Raw genomic sequence first — 26272 nt, 5'->3', positions numbered from 1 at the left:
AACCACATGAGCTTGCCCCAGGCCAGAGCCCCAAACTGCACTGCTGAGCCCAGAGCTGTGCAGAGCCCCCAGGCTGCACAGCCAAGGCACAGCGAGTGCAGTGTCCTTTGCAGGGAGGGCGGGATCCCTGGGTGATCTCTCTGCAGTGCCACGCAGAGCTGGTGTGTGTCAGGACACCAGGGGGGCTCTGCTCCCAAGTCTGGGGGAGCAGCAGGGTGGGACACACCCCCGTGGAAGCAGCAGCAGGTTTTCCCCACTTTTCTGCAGACAGAAGCTTTGTATCTCTTTTCTGGCCAGGCGTGCCATGGAACAGCTTCAGCTCTAAATCCTCAGCACTAGATTAATCCATGGCTTTTCTCTTCTTACCCATTATTTTACCTCCCACAGGCCTCTGCTCTGCAATGTGGGATGATGGATCACAGCTTGGGACCAGCCCTGCCCCAGGAGCTGCTGGGGCACACACAGAGCAACCCAGCCTGTGCTTCTCCCAGCTCTGCTGTCCCAGGAGCTGCTGGAAAGGGCCTTGGTTCCAGAAGGGAAAAACACAGGGATAAAAAGCTGACTGTGCAGCCCTGTGTGGGATGAGGGGCTTGGAGGTGCCAGACCAAGGACTCCCACCGACAGTCAGTGCCCACAGGAGGCCAAAGACAGCCAGCACCAGAGGGGATGGAGGGGATGCCCACCCTGCAGACAGATTCACTGAAACAGCCAGGACCTAGTGAAGAAAAATCAACTGTTGGCTTTAATTATTGCGTACGTCTTTGTCTCTAGGGCTAGGAAAATCTCAACTGGTAAATATACATTTCATCAGAATGCCCTTGGCTGAAATACACCATTAGCACATTCTTCAAAGTTACAACAAAAGTCTTAGAAATGTTAAAAAGGGAATTCTTTTTCCTTTACTAAAATAAAGGAGTGCACCCCCCACCCCGACAAGGCGCTAGGACGGACAGACGGGAACTCTTGGCTGTGCAAAGCAGAGCGTTGATTACAGTAACAGAAAGAAGTCGGGACAGGAGTGGGGAGCCTGCATAGCACTCGGTGAGCGGCGGGGCGGCAGCGGCGTCAGGTCAGCATGTCCCAGAGGCAGCAGCAGCAGAGCGCGGTCCAGCACGCCGTCAGGCAGGCGCTCTCGCCCGTGTCGTCCCTCCGCCGCTCCTCCACGACGTACACTGCGGGCACAGAGGTTGTGAGGCACAGAGTGGGACAGGAACCAGGTGTGGCCCGGCCCCCGGGTCAGCGCTGCAGGAGGTGCCACTGCCCCAGCTGCAGGCGCATCTGTCCGCAGCCTGTCTGCCTGTCCGTTCAGATCGGCACTGCTCAGCCCCCTCGAAGGAGGAGCTGGTCCCCAGCCCTGCTCCAGCCCTAGCACACACAGAACCGCCTCCTTCCCCGGGATGGCAGGGCAGGGACCTGTCCTGACAGGGACCAGTCCTTGTTCCAGCCCGATGTCCCTCCTGCACGTGAGGGGACTCCCAGCTCGGTCAGCTCCGCACCCGAGGCACAGGCTAGGAGGTGGCAGTGCAGTGACAGCCCCTGGCCAAGGGGCAGGTGCCCAAACGCTCCAGGGATCGCCTCATGAACAGAAACCATCTCTGCCCAGAGGCTCCTGGCAGGCTGCTGGGATTTACTGCCCCCTGCCAGCTGCTTGAGCACACGGGAGGGAGCCCCAGGTTTGGGTGGGGCTCTCCAGGCAGGGTCTCCTACTTGGGCCCAGTGTGCTGCTTGCTCTTTGGGCCAGCTCCTGAGGCCCATTAGGACAGGGGAGCAGGTTATCTTTGGTTCCTCCTTGCTGAGCCCAGGCTGTCACAGCCAGAACTACATCATTTGGAGGGCACGAAGGTGACTGTCCTTCCTGGCAGATTTCCTGGCTCTCATTGCTGTGGTCTGTGTGGGAAACGTGCCCTCACACAGGAGTCCAAGCCAGTCAGGCAGCTAGTGCTGGACACATGCTGCTGGAGGCAGAAGCCTGGCCAGGACACAGCTCATGGCACCAGCCTGGCTCTCCCCTGGGCTTGCTTTGTGCCCAGGAAACCCTTCCCCAGTCACTTCTTCAGCTCTGCAGAGCCATGGGCAGAGGATGTGCTCCAGCTTACACAATGCCACAACCCTGGTACCACCAAGGGAGGCAGAGAGGGGGAATCCAGTGCACCCCAAATGCCTGGGATTGGGCACAGTCTGTACCTGAACCTCAGGTAGACTGCCTCTCATCAAGGGGAATAAAAGAGAAGAGGCATCCTCTGCCCAGGCACAGCCCAGCTCCAGGGGAGCCCCTGCATGGCCCCACCACAGCACTGCTGTCCCCCCTCCCTCTGACCATTGTCACAGCGCCTGCAGCCCTTGCTCCAGGAATGTCAGGATGGAGGCACCCTTCTCCCTTCAGCTCCAGGAGGAGGTGGCAGTGCTGAGACAGGCTGTGCTGAGCAGGAGAGGTACCACACACTCTCCTCCCTCAGGAGCTGCTGTCCCTGCCCACCCCTGCAGAGCCCTGGCTGGCACCTCCCAGCAGGAACAGAGCTGGAAACCTGGCTCCCTGTGCTGCTGCCAGGGGGAGGCTGCACGACCTCCTGCCCCCAGCCCGGGGCAGGGCTGTGCCCAGGGCCAGCCCCTGCCACACCCACAAGGAGTGCAGAACAAGGTCCATGGCCTGTGAGCCTGGCACCCTGGCTGCCTCTTCCATCCCCCTGAAAGGGAGACAGACCCACAGACCCACCCCATCCTATCCCAAGGGCAATCTGTCACATGGCAGGCAGAACTTTGGTCAGGCCCCTCCCTCCTCCCTGCACTCAAAGCCAAGCCTGGAAGTCTTGCAAAGAGAACATGGAGGCTTGGAGCCCTGACCTTACACAGCAGCATGTCAGCAGCTCTGCCCATGTTCTCCATGGAGAGGTGACCCAGGGGCTTGGGCTGGGCTTTATTCACCTTGTGGATCCAGGAGCACTAACCAAGGAGCTCTTTGGTGTGTTTGTTTGCTCTAAGAAGGTCCTGTTACAATCAGTGGAGGCAAAACACACACCAAATTCTCCAAGAGTCCTGTGTAAGATGGTGACATCCCTGTGCTGGAGCCCTGACAGCCCTGGCTTCCAAGCAGCTGCCAGGTTCAAGCTGTCCCACCTCTGAGCCATGGGGAGCTGGACTGCTGCTGCCAGAGCACTGCCATACCCAAAGCTGAGGGCCCCAGTGCCCTGAGACATCCAGATCCACATGGCAGAAGGAGGCTGCCCTTTGCCAGTTAAAATCAGCTGTCCAGGACTGCAGGGAGTGTGTGCCTGAAGTATTTATGATTAATCCATGAGAAGTTTTAAGCTACAGCCAAGTGTCAGGGACAGCCGACAAAGCACGTCCAAGGCATGTCCAAAGTGCTGTTATGAAACACTTGCTGAAATATTGAAGGAAATTGCTTTCCCCAGCCTGGGCCTGTGCAGAGGGAGCTGGGCCTCAGCTGGCTCGTGTTGGACACTGCCCCTCTGCACAGGGGGGTCACAGTGTCCATGGGCATCACCCTGTCCCTGTCCCTGCCAGCCAGCCCCCTGGCACTGCTGCCATGGCTTGTGCTGGAAGGGGCAGCCCAGAGCTGGACAAAGGACAGGCACTGCTGCCCACTAACAGCTGTCCCTTGCCCCCAGGACAGGGCAAGGGACAGCAGCCATGTCACAGCCTTTCCAGGACCCACCGTGGGTTTGTGGGGAGCCTTTCTGTTAGAAACAGTGAAACAGCACTCATGTTTATTTCCTCTTCTTCTTCTTTCTTCTGCTAAAAGCTGGAAGCCATTTAAACCAGCAGCACATCGTGGCAAAAGCACCTTTCTGTAAAAACCCTCTGAAGAAAAGCTGTGGGTTTCCCCCATGGCAGGCAGCTGTGGTACTTCAACAAACCCACTCACCTTCCAAGTTCAATGACACCACCTGAAATACATTTGAGAGGTTGCTGCCTTCCACTGCAGAGCTCCTCTCCATGGAGAGCAAGTCTCAAGGGCAGCCCTGCCACTGCTGCAGTCTGAGTGTGCACACCATCAACACTGGAAACTTTCACATCTGGAGAGCATCTGGGTGATGCTCTGGAGAGAGACAGCCACCCCTCCTCACAGTCTGTGAAGTTTTCTTAGAAGCCACAACAATGCTTCAGGAGTTGCAGCTTTGTTGCTGTCACCACACAAATTGCCAGAGAGATTTTAACCACAGATACAGAGCATTAAACAGCTTTTCTGATCTGGTGTGGGCCTTGCAGGGGACAGGAGAGGAGCAGGGCAGCTGAAGGGTGGTCAGCTGTTCAGCTACAGCTGCCAAAGCATGCAAGCTGAAAAGCAGCTCAAAGACAGGCTGGATGAACTGCTCCCAGCCCAGCCTCTCACCAACCTGGAGACACCCTACACCAATCTGCTCCTTCTGGACACCTGACCATTGGCCTCAGGGCACTAACAGAGTGCCACAAGTACCTGAGGACATCAAGAGCACATGGTAGCAGCTTCACCCACTCCTCCCAGCCCATGCAGTAGTGCTGCACAAACACAGTGTCAACTCCCCAAACACCATATCCAAACCCAATCCACAATCTCCCAATGAAGGGAATTGTGGCTTTTGTGAGATTCCTCAGTGTCTGAGTGCCTCCAAGCTGAAGGCACCCAGTTTTCCATGGTGAGCCTTACTGGGACCTTATCAGCTGCTTTGTGCCTCTCTTCTGGCCAAGGCTGGGCCCTCCAACCACCTCCTACAGCACAAAGGGTCCTCATCACTATGGACAGAAGCCTGGTGGTCCCAAAAAGAAGAGAAATAAGGGTGATTTCTCTTGGAGGCACTTGACAGCACTCAGTTCTAGGCTGCATTTTTGATGGTTTCATTGTTTTTCCTAAAACAGGATGGGAGAAGGTATAAACTGAGAGACCCTCCCAGCTCCTAATCAGCCTTAAAGAGCGTAGAGCACAATGAATCATGCTTACCCTGAAAATGGTATCAGGCCCTGTAATCACACAGCAGTGGCCTGCACAAACCAGTGCAAATAACTCCCACTTTGTTTTTAAAACAAATACTATGATACCTTCCTACTTCATGTACAGTCTACTTTATCTTGAGCATATACATTTTGTTTCTTCTCACACCTAATTGATACGTTAATCATTAGCTCAATGAAGGAATGAGCTGTACTTTTCACCCAGTTTGGCATAAACTAAAACTGTGACCTTAAGACTGCAATGCCCCTCACTGCAGTGCTTTACTGGGTCTACAAGGATTGCAGTACAAGGGCTTTGATGCCAGAATCCTCTCCCAGGATCCAGACACAGACATCACTGCCACGGTACCACCTCACCTACAGGGGGTGGTGATGGTGCCTGAGAGCCCCTGGGCTCCACAAGCTCTCCCAGGACACAAGCACACCCCAGGGGCCAGGCCCTTGCCTGGGTGTCTCAGGTATGACAGGAATGACATCCAGGCACAGAGAGGCAGCAAGGGGCAGGCTCAGTGCCTGGGCAGCAGGAGGTGGAGAGCACAGCCCAGCACCCACCACCCTCTTAAGGTGGGAGGGCTGAAATCCCAGAGCCCTGAAGTTTACTCTCCTTGGGCCCAGCTGTGTGCCAGCACAGACCCCTCACCTGCACTCCTGGCTATGAGGCACATGAGAGGAAGCAGCAGTGGGTAATTTACCAATCACTGCTTCTGCAGCCCCAAAATCCTTCCTGTGCTATCAGAATGGCTGTTTGCCATGGGAACAGCTGGTCAGAGCAGGAGTATTACTTAATACCAGAGTCTCATCTGGGAGAGAGAGCACAGCAGAGAAGGGACCCATAAGCCTCTTCCCTCTTGTCAATTAAGTGGGTTTTATCACAAGCCACTTCTGCACTAAGAGCTTTGTTTTCTCTTCTTTAGCAAGCAAGAATTCTTGCTCACCACTTCTTAGAATGATTTTGTGCTGTCTCCAGCAGATTGCTAAGTCAGGTCAGCCTGTGCAGCTTCTTTTACCTTCAAACCATTCTCACCCAGGTCCTTGGAAAGCTTTTCTGCTCAAGATGGAGGCCAAAGAAGGGAAAGTCAGCACAAGTGTGTCCAAGGGATGCAGAAGTGACAGCAACAGGAAATCAAATGTCCCTGAGTCCCTGTTGGAGGTGCACAGTCTGGTCTGCAGACCCAGAGCTGCTGGAGGAAGGACCATCCAGCCATGGCCTCCCAGACATCCACTTCTCCTGGAATAAACTCCTCACAGGCAGCAAGTGCAGCAGAAGAGATTTCAAGACTGGGGAACAGGGACTAAACTTTCATTTGAGCTGCTACCAAGGCTGCTCTCTGCATAAGGCCTCCAGGGCACAGCCTGGGCACAGTTGAGATCTAACTCCCTTGGCAAGGAAGGCATTTAATTGTTCTTTCTCCTCTCTGAGGGTATTTGCTCATGCCTAACAGCTTCAGGCCTGTTATTTCCCAGCCCCCCAACTCCTTCCTGCCCAGAGGCTTTCCCTGTGTGCACAGTCTCTACCACACCACACTCAGATTTCAGGAAATACCTCAGTACACTCCTGAAGCAGATACCAGAGCCAGATGGAAATTCAATAGCCCACTTCCAAGCAAAAATCTTCCAAAGCTGCAAAATGCTCAGAACAAGTTTCCCAACTCCCAGCTCCAAACACAAATGGCTACTGCCAGAGCCACCTGAGCAGAAAGCAAGTGTCAGGAAATGAAAATACCACAGAGTACAGGCAGTTCCACCTGCAAATCCCCTCTGCCACCAGGCAGCCACTGCTGACCCAGCCCAGATTTCAGCCTGGGCTCAAGCACTGATCTACAACTACTCTGACCAAGTATCAGACCTTTCCTCTTCCAGGGCCACACGCCAGGGTTCAGCAGGTTTGGAAAATTCCTCCTTTGTGCTCCTGTAAGGCTGAGCAGCTCTGACACTCACCCCAGAGAGCTGTTCCAGCTTTCAGGAAGCTGAGCAGGCCACACATTTCAGGGAAATCACTGTGCAGGGAGCCAAGCCAGCACTTTGCAGAGCCAATGCTGCCCTGGGCAGAGCTGCTCCCCTCTCACATACCAGCCTGGGAGCCAGGCTTGGGGTAGGACTCAGCAGGAACCAGGCAGATTTTCCTGCAGCTGAGCTCAGGGCTGGAAAAGGTATTGTTTCCTCACCTGAACACACAGGGATGGGATTAAGAGATCTTGGAGATAATGGAAGTGATACTAACCAGCACTGATGGTGAATCAATGTGCCTGGGAAGGATTCAACCTCTCTAAAAAGCACAAGCATTCCTTACAGGAGTCAGCACACCTTCTGTAGAGTACTCAGGGCTGGGCAGGATGTCAGCAGGCACCAGCCAGCTCTCCAAAGCACAAAAACCCCAGCACACAGGTTAGAAAGTGTACAGGAGACATGTCATATGAGAAACAAACTTTCCCTCAGCTCAAATGTACAATAATTCAGGCCTTTCAGCCTGCTTTTATACTACAACAGATGAGAGACATCTCCCAAAACTACAGATTTTGAGAACTTCCTCTAACATTTTTTTTAAATCAGTAAAATCTAAATTTACTGTTAAGGCAAAATGTTTTTAAACTTAATCAGCTGCACTGTCCTCAGCCTGTGTCAGTGCTAACACTGAAAATCAGCATCAGCCCTAGAGTTAAACAAAACCTGGCTTGGAGGGATTTACACAGCACAAACTTCATCTTACAAAGGTCTTGCAGTTGTGCTCTTGGTGACTGACAGGAGGAGGGACAAAGCCCAGTTTAAAGCAAAAGAGAACAAGCCCCAGTGAGATCCTCCTTGTGCAGCCCCACAGGGCCAAGCCCCACAGTCTGTGCAGTGCTGGGAAAAGGCTGTGCACAATTTGCTCCTCACCCAGCCTGGTGCCAGCTGACAAGGACAGGAACAGCAGCCTCATTTAAATCAGCCCACACTGGAGCCAGCCTTGGCCTCCTGAAACCAGTTTGTCTGCAGCATGATTTCAGATACTGGACCTGAATTGGGAATAATTTTCTTTGCATCAGGTTTTTATCAGATTACTCCCTTCTTGGGGGTGAGAAGCAGTGAAGGTGAGCTGAGACAGCAGCCCCAGGACTGCACTGTTTGCCAGCCATCAGCCCCTGCTGTTTGTGCAGCCAGGGACAGAGGGAAGGATGATACAGCAGTCCTGGAGGAGAGAACGCTGGGTTTTAAAGCACACTAAAGAATGAGAAGCAGATAAGAGGACATCTGCCAAGTAAGATTTACTTTTTTTTTTTTTTTGGCAGAACTCCAGCATCTGGAGATGCAGCTCCTGAAGGTGCCAGAACAGTTAAACTAAGTGATCTGATAGACTACTTAGAAAGGGTCAACAGACAGAGAGAGAAAGCCTGTCCTCCAAATTAACTCCTGGAGAAGGCTCAGCTCCACATGGTTTGGAAGCAAGGGGAAGCAGTGCCTTTAACCACTGAAAGGCACTGGAGAGCATCACCAGAATGACTCCAATCCCCTCCTTTCCACACAGAGATGGGTAAAGAGGAAAATCCATGCAGCCCTGCAGCAGCAGGCAGTGCCTGTATCTAGGTGACCTGTTTATCCTGCAGCTGGGCAAACATTAGGAGGCAGACAGCATCACTGTGACTAGGACTCTTATCACAGCCAGCTTTGCTCCAAGTAATCAACTTCCAGAAATAAGATTTCACCCTGTGTGTACAATGGCTCAGATGCAATCCTGAGCTCTGTTTGCCTTCAGTGCCTGCTGACAGAGCCTGGTTCCCTTTGGCACAGCATGGAACAGCCTCATCCATTACGTTGGCATGTATCAACGGGGAGGGGGGTAGAAATAAAACTGCTCAAATTGCTAGCATCAGCTTCTGCTTTTAGAATTAGTGTTTCATTTTGTACTTTGGCTCATTCCACTTCTTTTTAAAGCATACCTTTATCAGCTGTATTACATTTCACCTCTAATTTACATAGACAAGAAAGCACCAGCTGACCAGTCAGCAGTTACTGTGGTTTCCTTACGCCACCTGACAGCAAATCATGAAAATACTGGTGGGGAAATGAGATATCTTCTGGAGTGAGGTATCTTCTTCCTCTTAAGCAAGCCCCTTCTGTAAAGAAGAACCTGCTCCCTACACAATGCTGCACACAGGAACCACGTTGTCAAAGCTGTGTGTTTCTCAGCTGTGTTCTGGGGCAGGCACATCTGGCGCAGGCACTGTGTGGCACATCTGTTCCAGGAACTCTCACCCACATGGACTTTGTGTGGACAGACATGGAGCCAGCCCTCAGCCTTTGCAGCAGAAAACTGCAGACAGGGATCAGCAGGTCAGTTCCCAGAGCTAGGAGGCTGAATCAGACACCCTTAAGAATCATGTCCCTCAGGCCCAGCACACACATCACCATCTCTAAAGGCAAAGGGCAAGCTGTTTATTTCTAAGGAACAACAGCCAAGTCAGTTGCCAGCCCTTGCAAGATGTGAGACCTGGGGTTTCTTTGGAGACCTTGATATCAGTAACCTGGTGAAGCCTAAAAGCCATCCATCCAAAAAACAAACCCATCAGGGCTTCTGTGCCACCTCAGCCAGTCACCAGTGAGTCTCCAGCTTGCTGCTCCTTCACATGGAGAAAAAAACATTTGCTTTGAGGCCTTTCACACCCTGAGGTAGCTGGGGTGACTCTGAGAGGTGCAAGCTTGTACTCCATTCCCTCTGGGAGAAGGGGCTAAGGATCACTGGGATCAGCTGCAGTCTCCCTGTCCCACAGTGCCCTATGGGGGTGGCCACATGGCAGTCATATGGCCACACCACTGTCTTAGCACATAACCACAAGCTGATTTCTGCAGCCCAGATATCTCTGTGGTTGGCTAACCCTGCACAGACAGTCCAGAGGGGAACACACGTCTTCTCCTTGTCCAGAGCTGCTCTGGACTGCAGCTTCCTCCAAGAAGCCTTTAGGTTTGTCCCCCTATCCAGTGGCACACTGAAAAGGTGGTGACATCCCTTTCTCAGCTATTTGTTGCAGAGTCACTGCTCACTGAACAGCAAGAACCTTCTCCTTCCTACCCTTAGCAGCACTCAGGTTAAGCTGCTTCCCTGTTACATCTCAGATGCAATTTTAATGCAGAGAGTGAGGCATGTAAGGATTTTTGACTTCTCCAAGGGCCAGGTGGACAGCCTGTGACAACTGCTACTCCTGACAGGCTACAAATTAAGATGAAACAACACCATCACCATAAAATGCTACTTTACCATCAGATTCTGAGAGCTAACAGTAATTATTTCCATCTGTGTGATCCACTCAAGACCAAAATATGATACATAATTACTTCCACACATTAGCATTAGCACATTGGCTATGCTCTACACTTTGCAGTCTGCCCACACAATAAAATAATATAAAGCACAGAATTTAAAGTGTAGCAAATTTCCTAATTTTCACTGTGGGCACACATTTGCTCAGAAATACTAATGTACTACCTGGAGTAGCTGAATTCATTAGATTAGGTAAAGTCACATAGGAGAGCAAAACATCTGCTCTGAAAGGAAAGCATCCACACAGTAGCTCTTCCCAGATAATTGTTTGGAAACACCACAGGAACTGACAAGCCACATGAAATCACACTGGACCAGCTAGGCTGACTGCAATGCCTTGATTAAATTTAGATGGCAATTTTTTATATTAGTAGTTCAGCCACACCAACAAATACATGGCACTAGTGTAACAGATTTATAAAAAATTAGCTTTTTTAGAGACACCCACCCTAAACTAAATACTCCTGGGGTTCTTAAACAAAGCCCCTTTGAAAGCTCTTTTACATTGTCAGAGCACAAAGATCAGGTTCCAGACTGGCCAGAAAGGAGCAAGGGATGGGGGGGTGGGGGAAGGCTGTTTAACAGAAGAAGAATGAAGAAAGAGAAAGCTTTTGCAGACAAATGCAAAGTTATAGCCCTGACTTCACTTTGCAGACATCAATAAATGTGTTTAAAAGAAATATGTGCCAGCCAGAGGGACCTGGACAGGCTGGAGAGGTGGGGGCATGTGATCCTCATGAAATTCAGCTGGGCCAAGCAGAAGCTCCTGTACCTGGGTAGGGGCAATCCCAAGCACAAACACAGGTTGGGTGGAGCACGGATGGAAAGCAGCCTGGGGAGGACTTGGAGCAGGGTTAGCTGGATATTGGGATGAAATTTTTCCCTGTGAGGGTGGGGAGGCCCTTGCACAGGGTGCCCAGAGAAGCTGTGGCTGCCCCATATCTGGAATTGTTCAAGGCCAGGCTGGACAGGGCTTGGAGCAAATTGGGATAGTGGAAGGTGTCCCTGCCCATGGCAGGGGGATGGGACAGGCTGATTTTTAAGCTCCTTCCAACACAAACCATTCTGTAATTCTCACTTTTTTACATCTACTTCTACAAAAGCAGAGCAAATCAGAGGCTCCCAAGGTGGGTTCAGAGACCACCTGTAGCTGCAGGAAGGCAGTTCAAGGACGAGACTTACCAAAAGGTTTTTGATTTATGGGTTAGAGTGCTGCTTCTGCAGAGCTGAAGTTGTGTTAGCTTAGGCTTAACAAAATCAAACCTCCTGCAGAACAAGCCTGGGCTCTCAGTGAAAGACACTCAAACACTTCACTGCTTGTCCCCTCCAATTTCTTTGTGCTGGTCCACAGGTTCACAGGCAGAGTAGAAGACATTCAGTGTCATCAGTTCCCTGATCCAGTTTGATACGAGATCCTTCAAGCTTCCAAGGCAGCAGAACTGTCTCAAAGCCACAGCCCCTGTGACCCCTCAGCCTCTGCCAGCACATCCCTTTGTGTGGCTATAGCAAAAAAACAGTACCACTGGCAACCAACCAAAGATGCTCAACATGGGAGACAAGGAGTTGTCCTCTGCCAGTACTAAGAAACATCTCTTAGCCACCCCAAAACCCCAGGGAAAACCCTTTTCACACTTTGAGTCCATGTGGTGGAGGTGGTGAGAAGGATCACCATGCTGCTGCCTCCCCCTCCTCCTCAAAGGCAGGGCTCTTGCCCTGTTACAGAGGAAGTTGAACTCATGATTTGCCCTCAATTTAGGTCCTTATTCACTCACAATAATTGTTTACTGCTAAAATTTGGGCCCTCCTGATAGACCCACATCACATTTTTCAAACCACTGAACAGTCCCACCTCTCTCACTTCTCCTCACAGAAAGGAGAAGCTCTGGTTCTTTAATCACCTTCTCTGCCTCTGCTCTGGCAACCTGAGCTTGCAGCAAGCCCCAGGAGAGCAGTGGGTGCCAGGGCACACCAATGTGCCACACTGTGGGGATGTGGCACACAGATGGACCAGCCAGCTGCCAGAGGGAAGGTGCACCATCCTCCCTCTCTTCCCCAGAAATCAGGGTTTTCCCACAGAATGATAATAACTTCAGAAAAAACCAAAATGCCCAGGAATGAGTAGATCACTTGGACAGATACTGATGGGCTCCAGAAAACCTAGGCCCATTAATTCAGTAGGAATTGTACATTTGAATATTATAAGCTTTAACTCTGCAGCCTTTGGCTGAAACTTATCAACCAAGGGACAGGTGGAATGAGAGCTGTGGCAAATCTAAAGCCTGTGCAACAACCTCAGCATAAGGATTCCCTTGAGGAATCAGCAGTGAGGATGCTCAGCAGTATTCTCCAACAACCAGAGAGACACTAGAGCAAAACAAAGCACAAAAACAAGCTGCAAACAAAATGGGCACTTGAAACAAGTCTCCACCTCCTCCAAGGCCGTTAGGGCCAGGTGCTGGAGAACACCTCAAGGTCAGCGTGTCCCTGACGTGGTGCTGTAGCTGCTCAGCCATACCTGTGTTTTTCGGCCCATCTGCGTACACTGGTCCTGGCGGTGGTGGAGGTGCATTCTGCCATCCATACTGGGGATATCCTTGGTAGCCTGGCTGGCCTGGCTGGTAGGGCCCGGGGGGATAGCCAGGGTAGGGGCCAGGAGGGGCCCCTGGCTGCTGTGCATAGGGTGGGTACGGGGCAGTCGGGCCCGGGCCGGGGTACGGCGGAGGATTATCGTAGCTCATGTGGGATGCAGAATCTGTCCTGCAAAAGAGGGAAACAAACAGGACAACTGGTTTGCTTTTGTCTGCTCATCCATGACCATATGAATTCCTTTTCACACTGCTCTCCAAGGGCCCTATGTTGTGTGAGAAACAGACTTCAAAATACCTGGTCAAGCAGCAAATCGATTTTTAACCCTATCACGGGGCAGGGAGGGAGTTGAAGTGATTTCTCCAAGTGACATAGGTTCAGCTGAGCAGGAGTAACATGCTGCTTTCCAGCCATGCATCAGGTATTCACCCTAAGACCTAAGTCTTACAGCAGCAAAGCAAAACCCTCTGCTTCCACTCACAATTAAAATGCTTTTAAGAGAGATTCAGAAATGATTATTTCCTGTTTCTGTCAATATTGGAAAGGAAAACGATGGAAAAATGCAGCCTGTTCCAGGCACATTTGATAGCTTTGACAGGAGAAGGAGTGAACACAAATGTCCATTACACTTCTGCTAATTATTAAAGCCTCCAGACCACTCTGGAGCAAGGCTGTATGTGAATAATTTCCTGATTATACAGTACCCCAGCACGTTGTGTAGTCTTCCAGCCATACACAACCAAATCATTAAGCAGCCACAAGAAATTAAGGCCTTGGGCTCAGCCTCATTCAAAAAGCAACATTAAAGACACCTCAGAGAGTTGATGCTCATAAAACCCATGTCATGTATTACTCATGGCACAGCCATCAGAAGACAAGACTATCACAATACTGCAATTTTAATGAACCTCTAAGTAGCATGACTAAGCAAACCATTTCTTACATTAGGCTCCTGAAGCTTCTCCCTGTCTGAGAAACAGAAGTGTATGTTAATATCCTACAAATTCAGGAACCTTCCTGGCTGAAGCAGCTGAACCCTGCTATTTCCTTCCTCTATTACAGGGTGCAGACAGATCACCAGTTCCCTTTGCTGCACACCTCCTCCCACATGCCACAGGGAGAAATACCAGCAGCACCATCTGCCTCAGCCAGGCTCGCTGCTGCTGGCTGCAGTGGGAGAGGCTGGCCAGCAGGATCCCCTTTGGATGGCATTGGGATGGGCACGAAGCCAGCCAGGCTCAGCACTGTGCTCCCACTCTCAGGACAGGCAGCAGGAACCAGGGCCACATCCAGAGAGCTCGAGCTGACACAGACCAAAGGATTCCACCTGAACTCAAATTCAGTCAGCAAATAACAAACTCAGCCATTCCACTGCTCCCCTACCAGAGGGACTTGTGCTGGCACTGCTGAGGGCTACCCTTCTCCATCAGGACTGGCCACTCACTCCCTTTGGTAGCCAAGCAGGGAGCCTGCCTGGCCTCTGTGCAAGCACCCAGCACGAGAACATGCCAGAATCCGTATGGATTGGGGAGCCAGTGGAACCACCCAGGTAACAAAGCAGCTCCGCAGAAAGGGCTGAGTGGGGATCAGGTGTACCTGGTACAGCTCAGAAACCTCTGAACCACCTTGGCACGGCGAGCAGAGGCCGGGCGGGGGCAGCCCCGGGGCTGTGTTCGGCTGCCGCAGTCCCGGCAGCGGAGAGAGCAGTGTGTTTACAGCCCGCTGTGTGTCTGCAGCCTGCTCTGTGTTTATTTACAGCCCGCTGGTTTTTTATTTACAGCCCCTGTTTGATCGCCCCGGAGTGCCGGCTGCCCCTCCCCGAGCACGGATCCCACGTCTCTCGCTGGTTTACACGTTGCTCCTGCCCGAAGGTCGCCAGCACGATGGTGCCAAGTGGCACCGAGCACACAGCCCGGCTGATCCACGCAGTGCCTGCGATCCAGGGGCTGCCGGCCCGCCCTGGAGGACACCGAGGAGCCCTTGAGGCTCACAGGCTGCAGCTGTCACTCACCTGAATTCATCCTAGAGCTCCTCTTGGTGTGCCAGGCACAGTCACAGGATCACAAACATGCTGAGTTGAACAAGGACCATCCAGTTCAATCTCTGGTTCTGCACAGACACCCCAACAATCCCACCCTGTGCCTGGGAGCATTGTCCAAGAGTTCCTGGAGCTCCGTCGGCCTGGGGGCTGTGACCATTACTTGTTCAGGGCCCCCCTGTACCCTCTGGGGGAAGAACCTTTTTGTGATATCCAACCTAACCCTGCCCTGCCACAGCTCCAACTGTTCCCTGAGTCCTGAAGAGATCAGAGTCTGTCCCTCCTCTTCCCTTCACAAAGAAGTTGTCCCAGCTAACTGCTAAGGCAATGCTATACCCTGCAGATGATGTCTTTTAATGGCTCTGTCAAGAGTTTTAACTGCTTAACCAAATGCCAGGAATTACAGGAATTTTATTTATGGTTTGTTTTTTTCCCCCACTGCTAGGCCAGCCAGACCACTTAACTGCTTACTTTAAAACTGACAAGAACAACATACACTTAACTCAAGGCTCTTTAACCACTGCACTGCAATGCAACACCCCTACCAAGTCTCCAGCAAGGAAATTCTTCCTTCAGGGAGGCGAGGTAAGGCAGGCAGCAAGCCCTACAACTCACTTCAATGCAACCAATTAGAGAACTGGGATGTACCAGGCCACTAATGCTCATCTAACCCAGAAAATTGTCCCAAAATAACATCCAAAAGAAGTTTCCAGGGAAGAACAAGGCCAGAGTGTGTGTGTGTGTGTATCCCCACAGACCACTGCATGTTGCAGAGGAACCATTTGGTGCCCAGACATGGCCCAGCCAGCCCTGTGAAGCCCCTGGTTTGCTCAGCCTCCCTGACCCAATGTACAGCTGCTGTGCCTGCTCCTGGGCACTGCTGCCTGCCTGGTGGAAAACTGTTTCCTGCCCCATCAGGGTGACTACAGGAAGTCACCCTCCTGAATTTAGGGATGCACCAAACCAGGGAGGTGGCTTGTGGAAATGCCCTGTTCCAGATCAAAGAGCCTCAGCCCATTTTCTGCTCCTTGGGCAGGGGACAACCTCTCCATCCATGCCCCCCTTCTCTGTCCAAGGGTGTAATTTCACACCCCAGGTACAAATACATGTGTTTTTATATACACATAACACAAGGCATTCAAAGGCAGCGAACAACAGACCATGTTTTGTTCATAAACTTTAAGAACTCCCTGGACCTTTGATGAGCACAGCCCAGCTCCAGCAGGTGCACCTGGATTACTTCAGTTTTTCAAAGTCTTTCTGCCCAAGAGTGTAGCAGGTGCAGGGCCGGCTATGGCTCCGTGGAGGGGTGTTTAGAGATGGGTATTTGCTGAGTCATAGGAATTGAACCAGGAGTCCTCACTCTGGTCCTCCAGGCCTGCTTATCTCTCTGTGACCCCATAGGCTACTTTCCCTAACCCTTACAATTGGTCACTTTTCAATCCTCCCTAACCCTATAAAAGAGGCTGTCTTGGCCCATTTCTTTTGAAGAGCAGCTTCAAGACCCTTCACAAGACCCTCAGAATAAACCATCGTGGAACCCTTGGCCGCCTTCTCCTCTCTCTTTCCTCTGCCTTCCAGAAGCCACGGCCAGCCACAGCCCCTACGAGCAAGCTAAGAGCTGAAATCATAAAAGAGCTGATTTTCACTAAGAGCTGACAATCACTAAGCTTGCTAGGGGCCATGGCTGTGCTGCAGTCTGGCCTAGGGCACCCCAGCCTCCAGAGGGCTGAGGTATCCAGCCTTGAGACTGCTTCCCTGGGGCACTTACCCTACGAGGGACCAGCTATCCAGCTAAGAAGCTAGCCCTTGTGGCTTCATTTTATTTTACACAAGAGAATGGTCAACTCAGCCTACCCTTTCCAGGAAAGGTCAGTCATTTGCATCAATTCATTTATCTACATTCAATATCCCTGGCATTTTAGTGCTGAAGCAAGGTTTAACAGATGCTGTGATTCTTCAGGTGGCCGTGAACTCAAATTCAGTCAGCAAATAAACTCAGCCATTCCACTGCTCCCCTACCAGAGGGACTTGTTCTGGGACTGCTGAGTCCCTTCTCCATCAGGACTGGCCACTCACTCCCTTTGGTAGCCAAGCAGGGAGCCTGCCTGGCCTCTGTGCAAGCATCCAGCATGAGAACATGCCAGAATCCCTTTGGAGCCAGTGGAACCACCCAGGTAACAAAGCAGCCCTGCAGAAAGGGCTGAGATGGGGATCAGGTGTACCTGGTACAGCTCAGAAACCTCTGAAAGAGTGTGGTAAGAAAAGAGCCCTGTTAAAACCAACAGACATGGGGATGAACAAAAAAACCTGCACATCAGCAGCTGTGCAGAAATGTCTGTGAAATGGTCAGAAGGAGTTAAAAATACAGTGTCTTGAGCAAACAGGGAAGTGGCAGCATAGGGAACAAGAAAGAACCACTCATGTTCTTTGTTTACTAGCTCAGTGTTAGCCATGTCAAAACAGTTTTTGAAGAGAAGGCAGGTTTGGAGTGGAGGCAGTCACTGAGATTCCATCTGCTGATATGGGAGAGGTACTGAGGGGAAAACTGGCCAGAATCTACTGACAGCTGTACAGATGCCTGGGCAGAGAGAGCAGAACAGAGGAAAAGATGGAGACTAAGAAGAGCATACTCCACAACTGAGGGTAAAGTAACATAACTGAGATTAGGCAAGAGATAAAAGAGAGTGTCCAGCATGAACACTCTCAGCAGCCACTGGGGATTTGTCTGTGATGAGTGAGGAAACTCCAGCAGAATTCATCAAGGCATTCAGCAAACCCAGGTGGTAGATGTGGAACCTAAGTTCTCAGAAAGAATCTTTCCTTGTCCTTCAGTTTCAGTGCCAGTCATTGCTACACATACACACATCCCTACTTGCCCTTTTTGAGCTGTGTGATAACACTGAGATTTCCTTCAGTCTCATGACCTCATACATGACTTAACACACTTCCCAGCCCTGTTTACTCCCATGGCTATGTGTTTGCATGGCAGGGCTTTGAATCATGAAGCAGATACTTTTCAGAGACATACCTGAGCTCTTAGTCAAATGTATCACCAAGCTTTGCTGCGGGTTCTCACCCCAACCAGTAATTCTGTGTGAGCTGCAACCAGGACCAACCCCTGTGAGGTTGCATCAGAACTCTTATCTGTGGCTTTCCTGGTCAGCACCTCTCAGAAGCAAAGCTCAGAAGAAAGAAGCCAACCATCAGTAAAGCCCTTTGCTTCCCATGGCGCTGCAGGAGGTCCAGCAGGAAGAGCCACTACAGAGCTCAATGGTCCCTGCACAGCCTCACAAAGAGATTTCCTTGCAAACAAAGAGACTTCCTTGACTGTAACTAAGCATTTGCCCTGTCTGTTGCTGCTTGACAACAGAGAAATTGCTAATCCATCTGAAGAGAATGGCAAACCACGTGCCTACTCCTCCTCCCCAGCACATCAGTACTTTTGCTAAGGGGCAAGTTCATTGGTACAGCATTGTTTCCTTAAGTTATATTCAAACTCCTTTGTTCCACACTGCTAAGTAAACATTATTTCCCCTACCCCAACAGCAGGGTTTCATTTTTAAACAAGCTGCTTACCATACCCCAGCCAGAAGGCTGCAAAAGGTCTGCAAAGCAGAAGTCACTGAAGTATGGTATTGTATAGAAAATGTGCATGTGCACACAGAGGTACCAACAGGCAAGAACCACCATCTTATGGGAGACTATCAGTCCCTCTACAGCTGTAACCTGGCTCTGCCTAAGGCTTAGCAAGTACAGAACTATAATGCTTTGCATTCACTACACACATATATATATATTTAGCTTGTCTATTTTGGCAACCAATCCTTAGAGAAACAAATTTCACCATTAGGCTTTGAAAAAACTTCTGATTGCTTCACACTTACTGCCTTGTACAAGGCCAGCAAACCAAGGCAGCTGCTACAGAACTGTAGTCAGTCGTTGATCCTGCTCCTGATCCTCCTCTTCCAGCACACTCATGAATTTATTATCTTGTTCTTTTTTCAGGCATCTCTCCTGAGCTCAAGACTGTCTTCTTCAACAGAGCCTGCAACACTCCTTGATTATTCTTTCCAGCCATGGCTGTGCCTTTTAGTGTCACCATTTGTCTAGGAGGAAGCAGGCAGGCTCTCTCTGCACAGTGCCACAGCTGTCTCCTGCTTCCCACCCCTTTCCCAGCCCACTCCCAGGGCAGCTCTTGCCATCCATCAAGCTAAAAACAGAGCTCAAGTTGCACTGAACGTCACTGCAACTGCGAGATCCTTCCAAGTGGGAATAGCTCCTGTAGAGCCTGGCACTGCACATGTTCAGCTCACCCCACTGCTCACCCAAGTGACAGCACAGCCTCTTCCTGAAAACAGCCTCAGTTTCAGCCTCGGGAAGTCTCACCATCCACAAATTGCCACCTCTAAAACTAGGAAAAAAGAAACAGGAAGCCTAATTTTGGCTGTTGGATATGCCACTCCATAAGTGCAGCCCTATGGCACAGCCTGGGGGCCTGGACAGGGAGGACTTTTGGTCAGAGGGTAACATGATGCATGAAAACAACCAAGAATGAAGAGAATAAAGGAAAGCATGTTGGAAGAACACTTTTCTGTTAGCACAAGGGGGGCCCAAACAAAGACCCCTCAGAGCCTGCCAAGATGACCCAGTTTCACCCTTTTCCCTCCTCCAAAGGCCACGTACAAGGCTGGCACTCCCAAACATCTCTTGAGGTCAGACTAATTATGGTCACCATAATTACTGACCAAATGATGGGAGAGCAGTAGGAATCTGCTTCTACCTGTTGGCACCTTGTTACCTTGGCAAAACTGAGGAGAGCATGCATAAAACCATCTGTATTTTTACACAGTAGGTGTTCACAGCTACTAATCCACCTGCAAAGAAATACCAGTCCCTATGGACAGCTGCCTGCAAGTCAGATCCTTCAAATGCAATCTCCAGTGCAGGTGAATCCATTAAATAAAGAACTGTGCATGGGGGTGAGAGAGCAATCTAACCAGGGTGCTGAAACAGGGCGAAACGCCTTCTCTTGCATAGGGAACAGTGCAACAAACAGCCCTATGAAAACAAATGGGGGATTAGTAAATTAAACAAACAATCAAACAAACCAAAGAAAATTAGCAGTCTAGAACACAGAAGAAAAACCCCCTACAACGACCCAAAAGCAACTGGCAGATTTCTGGAATTTAAAGGTGAGAAGTTGCTTGTTTTTAGGACAGCAGAACAAGCACTGGACCTGGTGCTGCTGTGGTCAGGAGGAATCACGTTTTGGGTATGGCAGGTATTGATTCAGCTGGTCTTTGCAGAGATGAAGGTGGAGGGCAGGGTGAGAGGCCAGACCCTGAGAAGGACAGCTGGGGCACCCTGATGTAACCCACCCCCTCCAATGCCTGCAGCGCTAGGAAGTAGTTTTCCAATACAGAGCTCTAATGGAAAGTACATTTAACATCAACAATCCAGCTCCTGGCAACCAGCCTAGCATTTAAATTACATTTCATATGAACAGTATCCAAATGAAAAAGAGCACAAGTGGCTTTTAAATGGCACTGGCTCCGTGGTTCCCTCTTACCAGCTTATTTGTCAGCTCCATTTACTGATTGTATGAAAGGTATGTTAAGGATAAATTGTAAGAGATACCATTCTTGCTCAGTTTGCTTCCAGGAAAAGCTTCCTCCCTGGTTTGCCCTCCCACTTCACCAGGTAGCTCCATCAGCCTAGACTAATAGCTGAGGAGGAGCAAGAGCTACTCCTGCGTTTTCTGACAAAAGCTGTTTGAAACTACTTTAACTTCCAAAATGCAGATCTAGGCAAAAGCAAAAAGCCCAGCTTTGTTCTGTAAAAGGAAAAGCTAAAACCCACTCCTCTGCTCAAGCCCATTTCCTTAAGAGGTGTCCTGGACACCAGGACACTCACAGTCCTTGGGAAGAGGGTCATTTCCTCATGTTTAGTTGAGTGGCTGTCAGGCATCTCCTGCACAAAACAACTGCTGCTGCTCATGTGGCTGAAGCCATCAGATCAGGCAGCTCTGTGCAGAGAGCAGTGGTTTGGATGAACAAGCATTTAACCTTCCTGAGCCAGGTATTCCCTCCTCCTGGTGTCCTCCAAGCCCTCCAGAGATCTAAAGTCTGCCCATGTGTGAAAATGGAAAGTGAAACTGGTGCTTGAGGCTGACCTGTCTCTACAAACTGTCCCAGCTCCCCAGTCCCACTGCCTGCCCTGCCTTCTTGGCAAAACCATAATGGATATGCACATTTCCAGGTGATTTTGGTTTCAGAAACCAGTGCTAAAGGGCTGTCACGCTGACAGTTCTGCCTCAGAGGCAACATCCCTTGTGGAGCTTCACAGTCATAGGTCTCCACAGAGCTCTTACCAATGCACCCTCACACCCACACAGGATTGCACGCCAGGATTTTCCTCCTTCAGACAAATTTCAATGTCTCATCAATTGTTACCAACACACAAACCTCTTCAGGAACACTACCCATCACTTACTGCCTGCCCACTGTCTACCTACATGTTCTGCATGGCAGAAGGAAAGTATGAAGCTGATATAATTCCTACAATAAAAACATTAGTGGGAAAAATCCCAAATCCAATGCCCTGCTACTGTTACTACTTGACCTGCAGCTTTATGAGGGGGAAATTGTACAGTTTTTCAGACATCTGATGAAAGGTTTTAGAAAACCTTTAGATGAAATATACTTTAACACCAGGAACTAACAATTACAAAGATGGAAAGCATCACTTCACAGCCCCTCAGGTGGTGTTAGCCATGGTACTTGTTGCTGACACACTAGGTGAGACTCTGCCCAGGTACAGCAGTGCCTGGGGCAAAACACACCAAAAAGCAAAGTCCTTTACAGAAATAATTTCAGAGAGAAGCATCAACGTCTTGATTTCAGGTTTTGAATGATTTTGCATGCACTGCTCTTCTTCAAGTCTTTGTATAATGTGTTGCCTTAGATATTTCTGGAAATATATGATTATAATTTGCTGTTAAAGTGGTGTACTGACTGTTTTAAGGTGCGACAAATATCAAAACAACAAAAAACTCAATGAAAACATCTGATTGTCAGGTAAAACTAGATCTGCAAATAACATTTAAAGCAAGCAGCTTTGTAGTTCTAACTGAGAACGTGAAACAAAAAGTTTGACTGGCAAGAAAATTAGTAAGCACAGATAGTACATTTGTATGTTATTCAGATTTATATGTTATTCAGATAATACATTTGTATGTTATTCAGTTCTGGCAGCATTCCAGCCATGGAACAGCAGCAGTCTTTCAGGAAAACTTCCCCAGCTCTGAAACACTGGTGGATTAAGTGCAGGGTGATTTTCCAGCACCTCAAGCAGAAGCACACTGGCAGCAGCACACAGCTCCCAAGGCACGGCTATGTTGCTGTGTGCAGACAGGAATACAGGCATTTTCTACAGCTGAGATCTCATTACTCAGCAAGAGATTTCCATGATAGGCTGGAAAATGGAATGAGACTGAGATTTCTCTACCCCCCTCCATGTTTTCTCACTTTTTCTGCTTTTCCATTTCTTTCATGTGGCTCTAACATGATGTTTTACTTTGCCTGTAGGGCATATGCAAAACTCCTCTTTAATGTCTGCTTGTCACGGGCCACTCCCAGATTCTCCCAGTGCTCACCAAACCAAGAAAGCCTTGGCCTTACCTTGTCAGGGGCTGAAAAACTTCCATATATCAAGGGACTGCCCTCAATAGCTGGTAAGACCAAATAATACCTCAAGAATACATTATAATCCTAGTGTGGAAATTTCTCTCTCTGATATTTGTGACAGAAACAGCAGCTTTTGTTCAGCATAAGGAATACAACAGACTAGATGCTTCCAAGGAGGTCCATTCCCCAAAGCTTCTGCAATCCCAGCCAGCTGTGGGCAGGCACTGGAGCACAGCACTGCTCCCTCCCAGGACAGGCTGGTGATGGCACTTCCACAGAAGGGGATCCCAGCTGGGAAGAGCTCCCAGGATACAGCAGTGAGGCTAGCCCAGCACTGGCCTGCCCCTCAGCAGGGCTGTGAGGCCAAGCACTTCAGCAGGAACCCTGGGGAAGGCAGGCTCTCCCCTGCTGGGCTGGGCAGGCTCGGAGGCTCCCGGGATGACTGTGGGAAGGCAGGCAGGCAGGGTGCCAGGCCTGGCAACACCAACAGTCTGCCTGAATGACTCGGGTCCTTCCTATCTCCCCCTATTCCCAGAAATGATGGTGCTATTTTCTACTCATTGAGCCATTGGCTTTGAGGTCAGCAGCAGGAAGTTGAGAAAGGCAGGATACGCAGCTCAGAGAGTAGAAAATGTCAATGCTGACAGCAGAGAATGAGTGAACCTGCCCAGTCAAGGCTCCAATGCCCACGAGAAGTTTGCAGGGAGCCCTGACAAGCTTCCAGCCCTGCCACAGTGAGATGACAAATGGGACAGGAGAAATGCAGACCTGTTTCCTGAACATTCAGAGTTACACAAACTTGCTCTGCCCTTGTAGAAAAAATAAATCAGGTAACATATTCATCTGATCCTGCACAGAAGTACCTGAGAACAGGCAGCTCCTCTGTTTAGGGCACACAAAGCCCTCCAGGTACTTCTCTGTCATCCCAGTGCAATGCTACAAGCAGGAACATCTCTGCTTACACTCACTGAACACCTCTGGTTTTCTGAGCAGCAAACCACTGCCAATTTTAAATGTAGCATGGCCCTGGGGAACACAGGGCAGCAGAACAGCAGAGCTCTCTGCAATGACTGGCACCAGGGCACAGCCTTGCAGGGTCTGCTCAGACACACAGAGCCCCCACCCATGTCAGAGCTCCTCCTTTACAGGACAGGCTCCTCTTCGACCTCTGCTGCAAGGACACCCACCAGCCTCTGCAGATTATCAGTTACAGCTCTCACACCCTTCGGGGAATGACAAATCAGTATTTAACAAAGATGGCCTTTATGGCCTGTGAAGAAGGGGAAGAGGGTAGCAGACTTTGTGCTGCAGAAGTTCCAGTAAAACCACTATTCTGTGCAGTAGGAGATTATTATCTAACATGCACATTAATCCCTGATTGTCCCCAAAAAGCACTGAAATGCGATCAGAAAATTTATAAAGTCTCAGTGTTTTCAGCCTCCTCCTCAGTCTACCTGATATAGTAATGTTATTATTATCATCATCAACAATTTCTAGGAAGAGTCACTTATTATTTAGGCAACTGATGAGAAATACCCCATTGCTAGCACAGCAGCACTTCCCACACCTTGTATCCTATCCCTGTATTTACACAGCACAAGGAGAAGGCAGCTGCTCAGCACAGTCATTATAACTCACCCACACTCACTACCTTACCCAGACTTACCCTATTTACAACCAGGTTGTTTACACACGTAGTACAGGCATCAAAAGCAAAAAGCACCTCTTTTTTCCCTTTCAGATAAAGCTAAATACGAGGCTGGGATGAGCGGGACAGATGCTGGCACTAGCCTGGACAGAGAGGGGCTGCCCGCTGCCGTCACAGGGGGTGGCACATCCATGCGGCAGACAGGAGACGAGTCCTCTCCTTCCCCCATTCTCCTATTTCACCGTGACATTTAATTATCCAAATGAGGTGTCCTCAGCTATAGCAACAGAAAACATAAATCCAGGACAACCATAATGGCTTTAAAACACACCATGCAGCACTATTATTTTTACTCCGAGTGCTGCCATACCTCTTGCCCTACAGCCTGAGCATCAGTACCACCCGTGCCCACCCGCCCTGGGTGCCCGCCCTGGGTCACGCACGGCCTCAGCCGGGCAGCACCGCCTTTCCCGCGGACAGGGCAGCGCTGGGGCCCCAGCCCCGCTCCCCGCCGGCCTGGAGCTGTGTGGGGCAGCTCTCGGACAAAACCCGCACGGCCGGCGCTGCCAGGCAGGGCGGCAACCCCGGGCTGGGGGAGTTCACCGGGCCCCTCCTGCCGCGACCCCTCCGCAGCGCTGTCCGCAGGGCGGGCACCCACCGTGGGCTCCCAGGGACGGGAAGGCTCCGGCCCTTCACCCCGGGGAGCCTTCCTCCTCATGCTCCTCATCTTCCTCATCCTCATCAGTCCTGCGCGGCCCCGCTCCCCCCACCCGCCGCAGCTCCCACCCGCACGGAGCCGAGCCGAGCCGAGCCGAGCCGAGCCGAGCCGAGCCGAGCTCAGCCCGGGCCGGGCCCCCCGGCCCCTCACGGAGCCCCGGTACCTGCGCCCTGCGCGTCTCGCGCCGCCGCCCGCACCTGCTGCGCACCCCGCGGCACGGTGACGTCACGGTAGGCGGACCACGCCCCCTAACGGGGCGGACACGTCAATGCCCAGGCCCCGCCCCAGGGGCGTGGTCGCAATAGGGGCGTGACCAGAGGGAGGGACCAAGGCGGCCCCGGGCCCTGTCCAGCTACTGCTCCTGTCCCTGTCCCTGTCCCAGCTATTGCCCCGTCCCTGTTATTGCCCCTGTCCGTGTCCCAGTCCCAGGTATTGCCCCTGTCCCTGTTGTTTTCCCTGTCACTGTCCCAGCTTCTGCTCTTGTCTCTGTCCCTCCCCTGTCCCAGCTACTGCTCTTGTCCCTGTCCCAGCTCTTGTCCCCTGTCCCTGCCGTTGTCCCTGCACCAGTCGTTGTCCCTGTTCCAGTTACTGCCCTTGTCTCTGTCCCTGCACCTCTTCCTGCCCCGTTCCTGCCACAGCTATGGCCCTTGTCTCTGTCCGTGTCCCGTCCCTGTTCTTGTCCCAGCTACTGCCACTGCTACTGTCCCCGCCCCATCCCTGTCCCAGTCCCTGCTCCTGTCTCTGCTCCAGCTGCTGCCTCTGTCCCTGTTGCCCTGCATGTCCCTGTCCGTGCCCCTGTCCCTGTTGCCCCGGCCGTGCAGCGGAGCCCGAGGAGCTGGAGCCGCGGGCTCCCGGCGGTGCCGTGGGCAGGGGGCTCCGGCAATGCAGCCGAGCGGGGCTGGAAGGGGTTAAACCAAGGGGCACGGGGGGCTCGGCAGCCTCAGCCTGCACGGGGACCTCAGCAGCAGCGGGACCCGGAGAGCCTCGTCCCACCAGGGCAGGGCCAGCTTAGTCCCCCAGCCCCCCAAACCTCGCCCTCGCTCCCCTCCCTGCGGGGGCCGGACGGGACACCTGGCTGGCGACCGGGACCTTTGCACTGGCGCTGCCGCCTCCTGCTGATAACGGGACACGTGCGTAGGAGAAGGGCCAGGCACAGAGCCTGGGAAAGCAATTACGGGTTTGCCCAGATAAAGTAGGTCAAGGACACAGGTTGGAGCGTTCAGTCACCGTCCCTGCCCCTGGCACATGACCGTGACTCACCGTGGTGGCCAGTGGCGAGGGGACAGCAGTGGCCACCTGTGAAGGGACGTTGTGCTCGGGGCCGTGAGGTGGGCTTGGGAACCGTGGTGGGAAT

At 51.3% G+C, this 26272-nt stretch overlaps 1 protein-coding gene across 3 annotated transcripts; it reads right to left on the bottom strand.

Annotated features, from left to right (window-relative positions):
- Positions 1 to 716: 716 nt before the first annotated feature.
- Positions 717 to 25233, bottom strand: CYSTM1 (cysteine rich transmembrane module containing 1). 3 transcript variants are annotated; one of them, XM_059860608.1, is made up of 3 exons: positions 25082 to 25233; positions 12756 to 12997; positions 717 to 1172 (listed from the first exon to the last, which is right to left on the bottom strand). In XM_059860608.1, exons 2-3 carry the CDS (start codon positions 12976 to 12978, stop codon positions 1066 to 1068), a joined length of 330 nt encoding a protein of 109 aa, XP_059716591.1. In that variant the 5' UTR covers positions 12979 to 12997; positions 25082 to 25233; the 3' UTR covers positions 717 to 1065. The 3 variants fall into 3 exon arrangements, with proteins under 3 accessions (XP_059716591.1, XP_059716592.1, XP_059716593.1); XM_059860609.1 differs by having other exon boundaries at positions 25116 to 25217; XM_059860610.1 differs by having other exon boundaries at positions 25086 to 25108.
- Between the last annotated feature and the right edge of the window lie 1039 nt (positions 25234 to 26272).

This window comes from Haemorhous mexicanus, chromosome 15 (assembly GCF_027477595.1).
Source record: "Haemorhous mexicanus isolate bHaeMex1 chromosome 15, bHaeMex1.pri, whole genome shotgun sequence".
NCBI lineage: Eukaryota > Metazoa > Chordata > Aves > Passeriformes > Fringillidae > Haemorhous > Haemorhous mexicanus.
The sequence above is the reverse complement of the archived record's forward strand: the minus strand, read 5'-3'. Positions and strand labels throughout refer to the sequence as shown.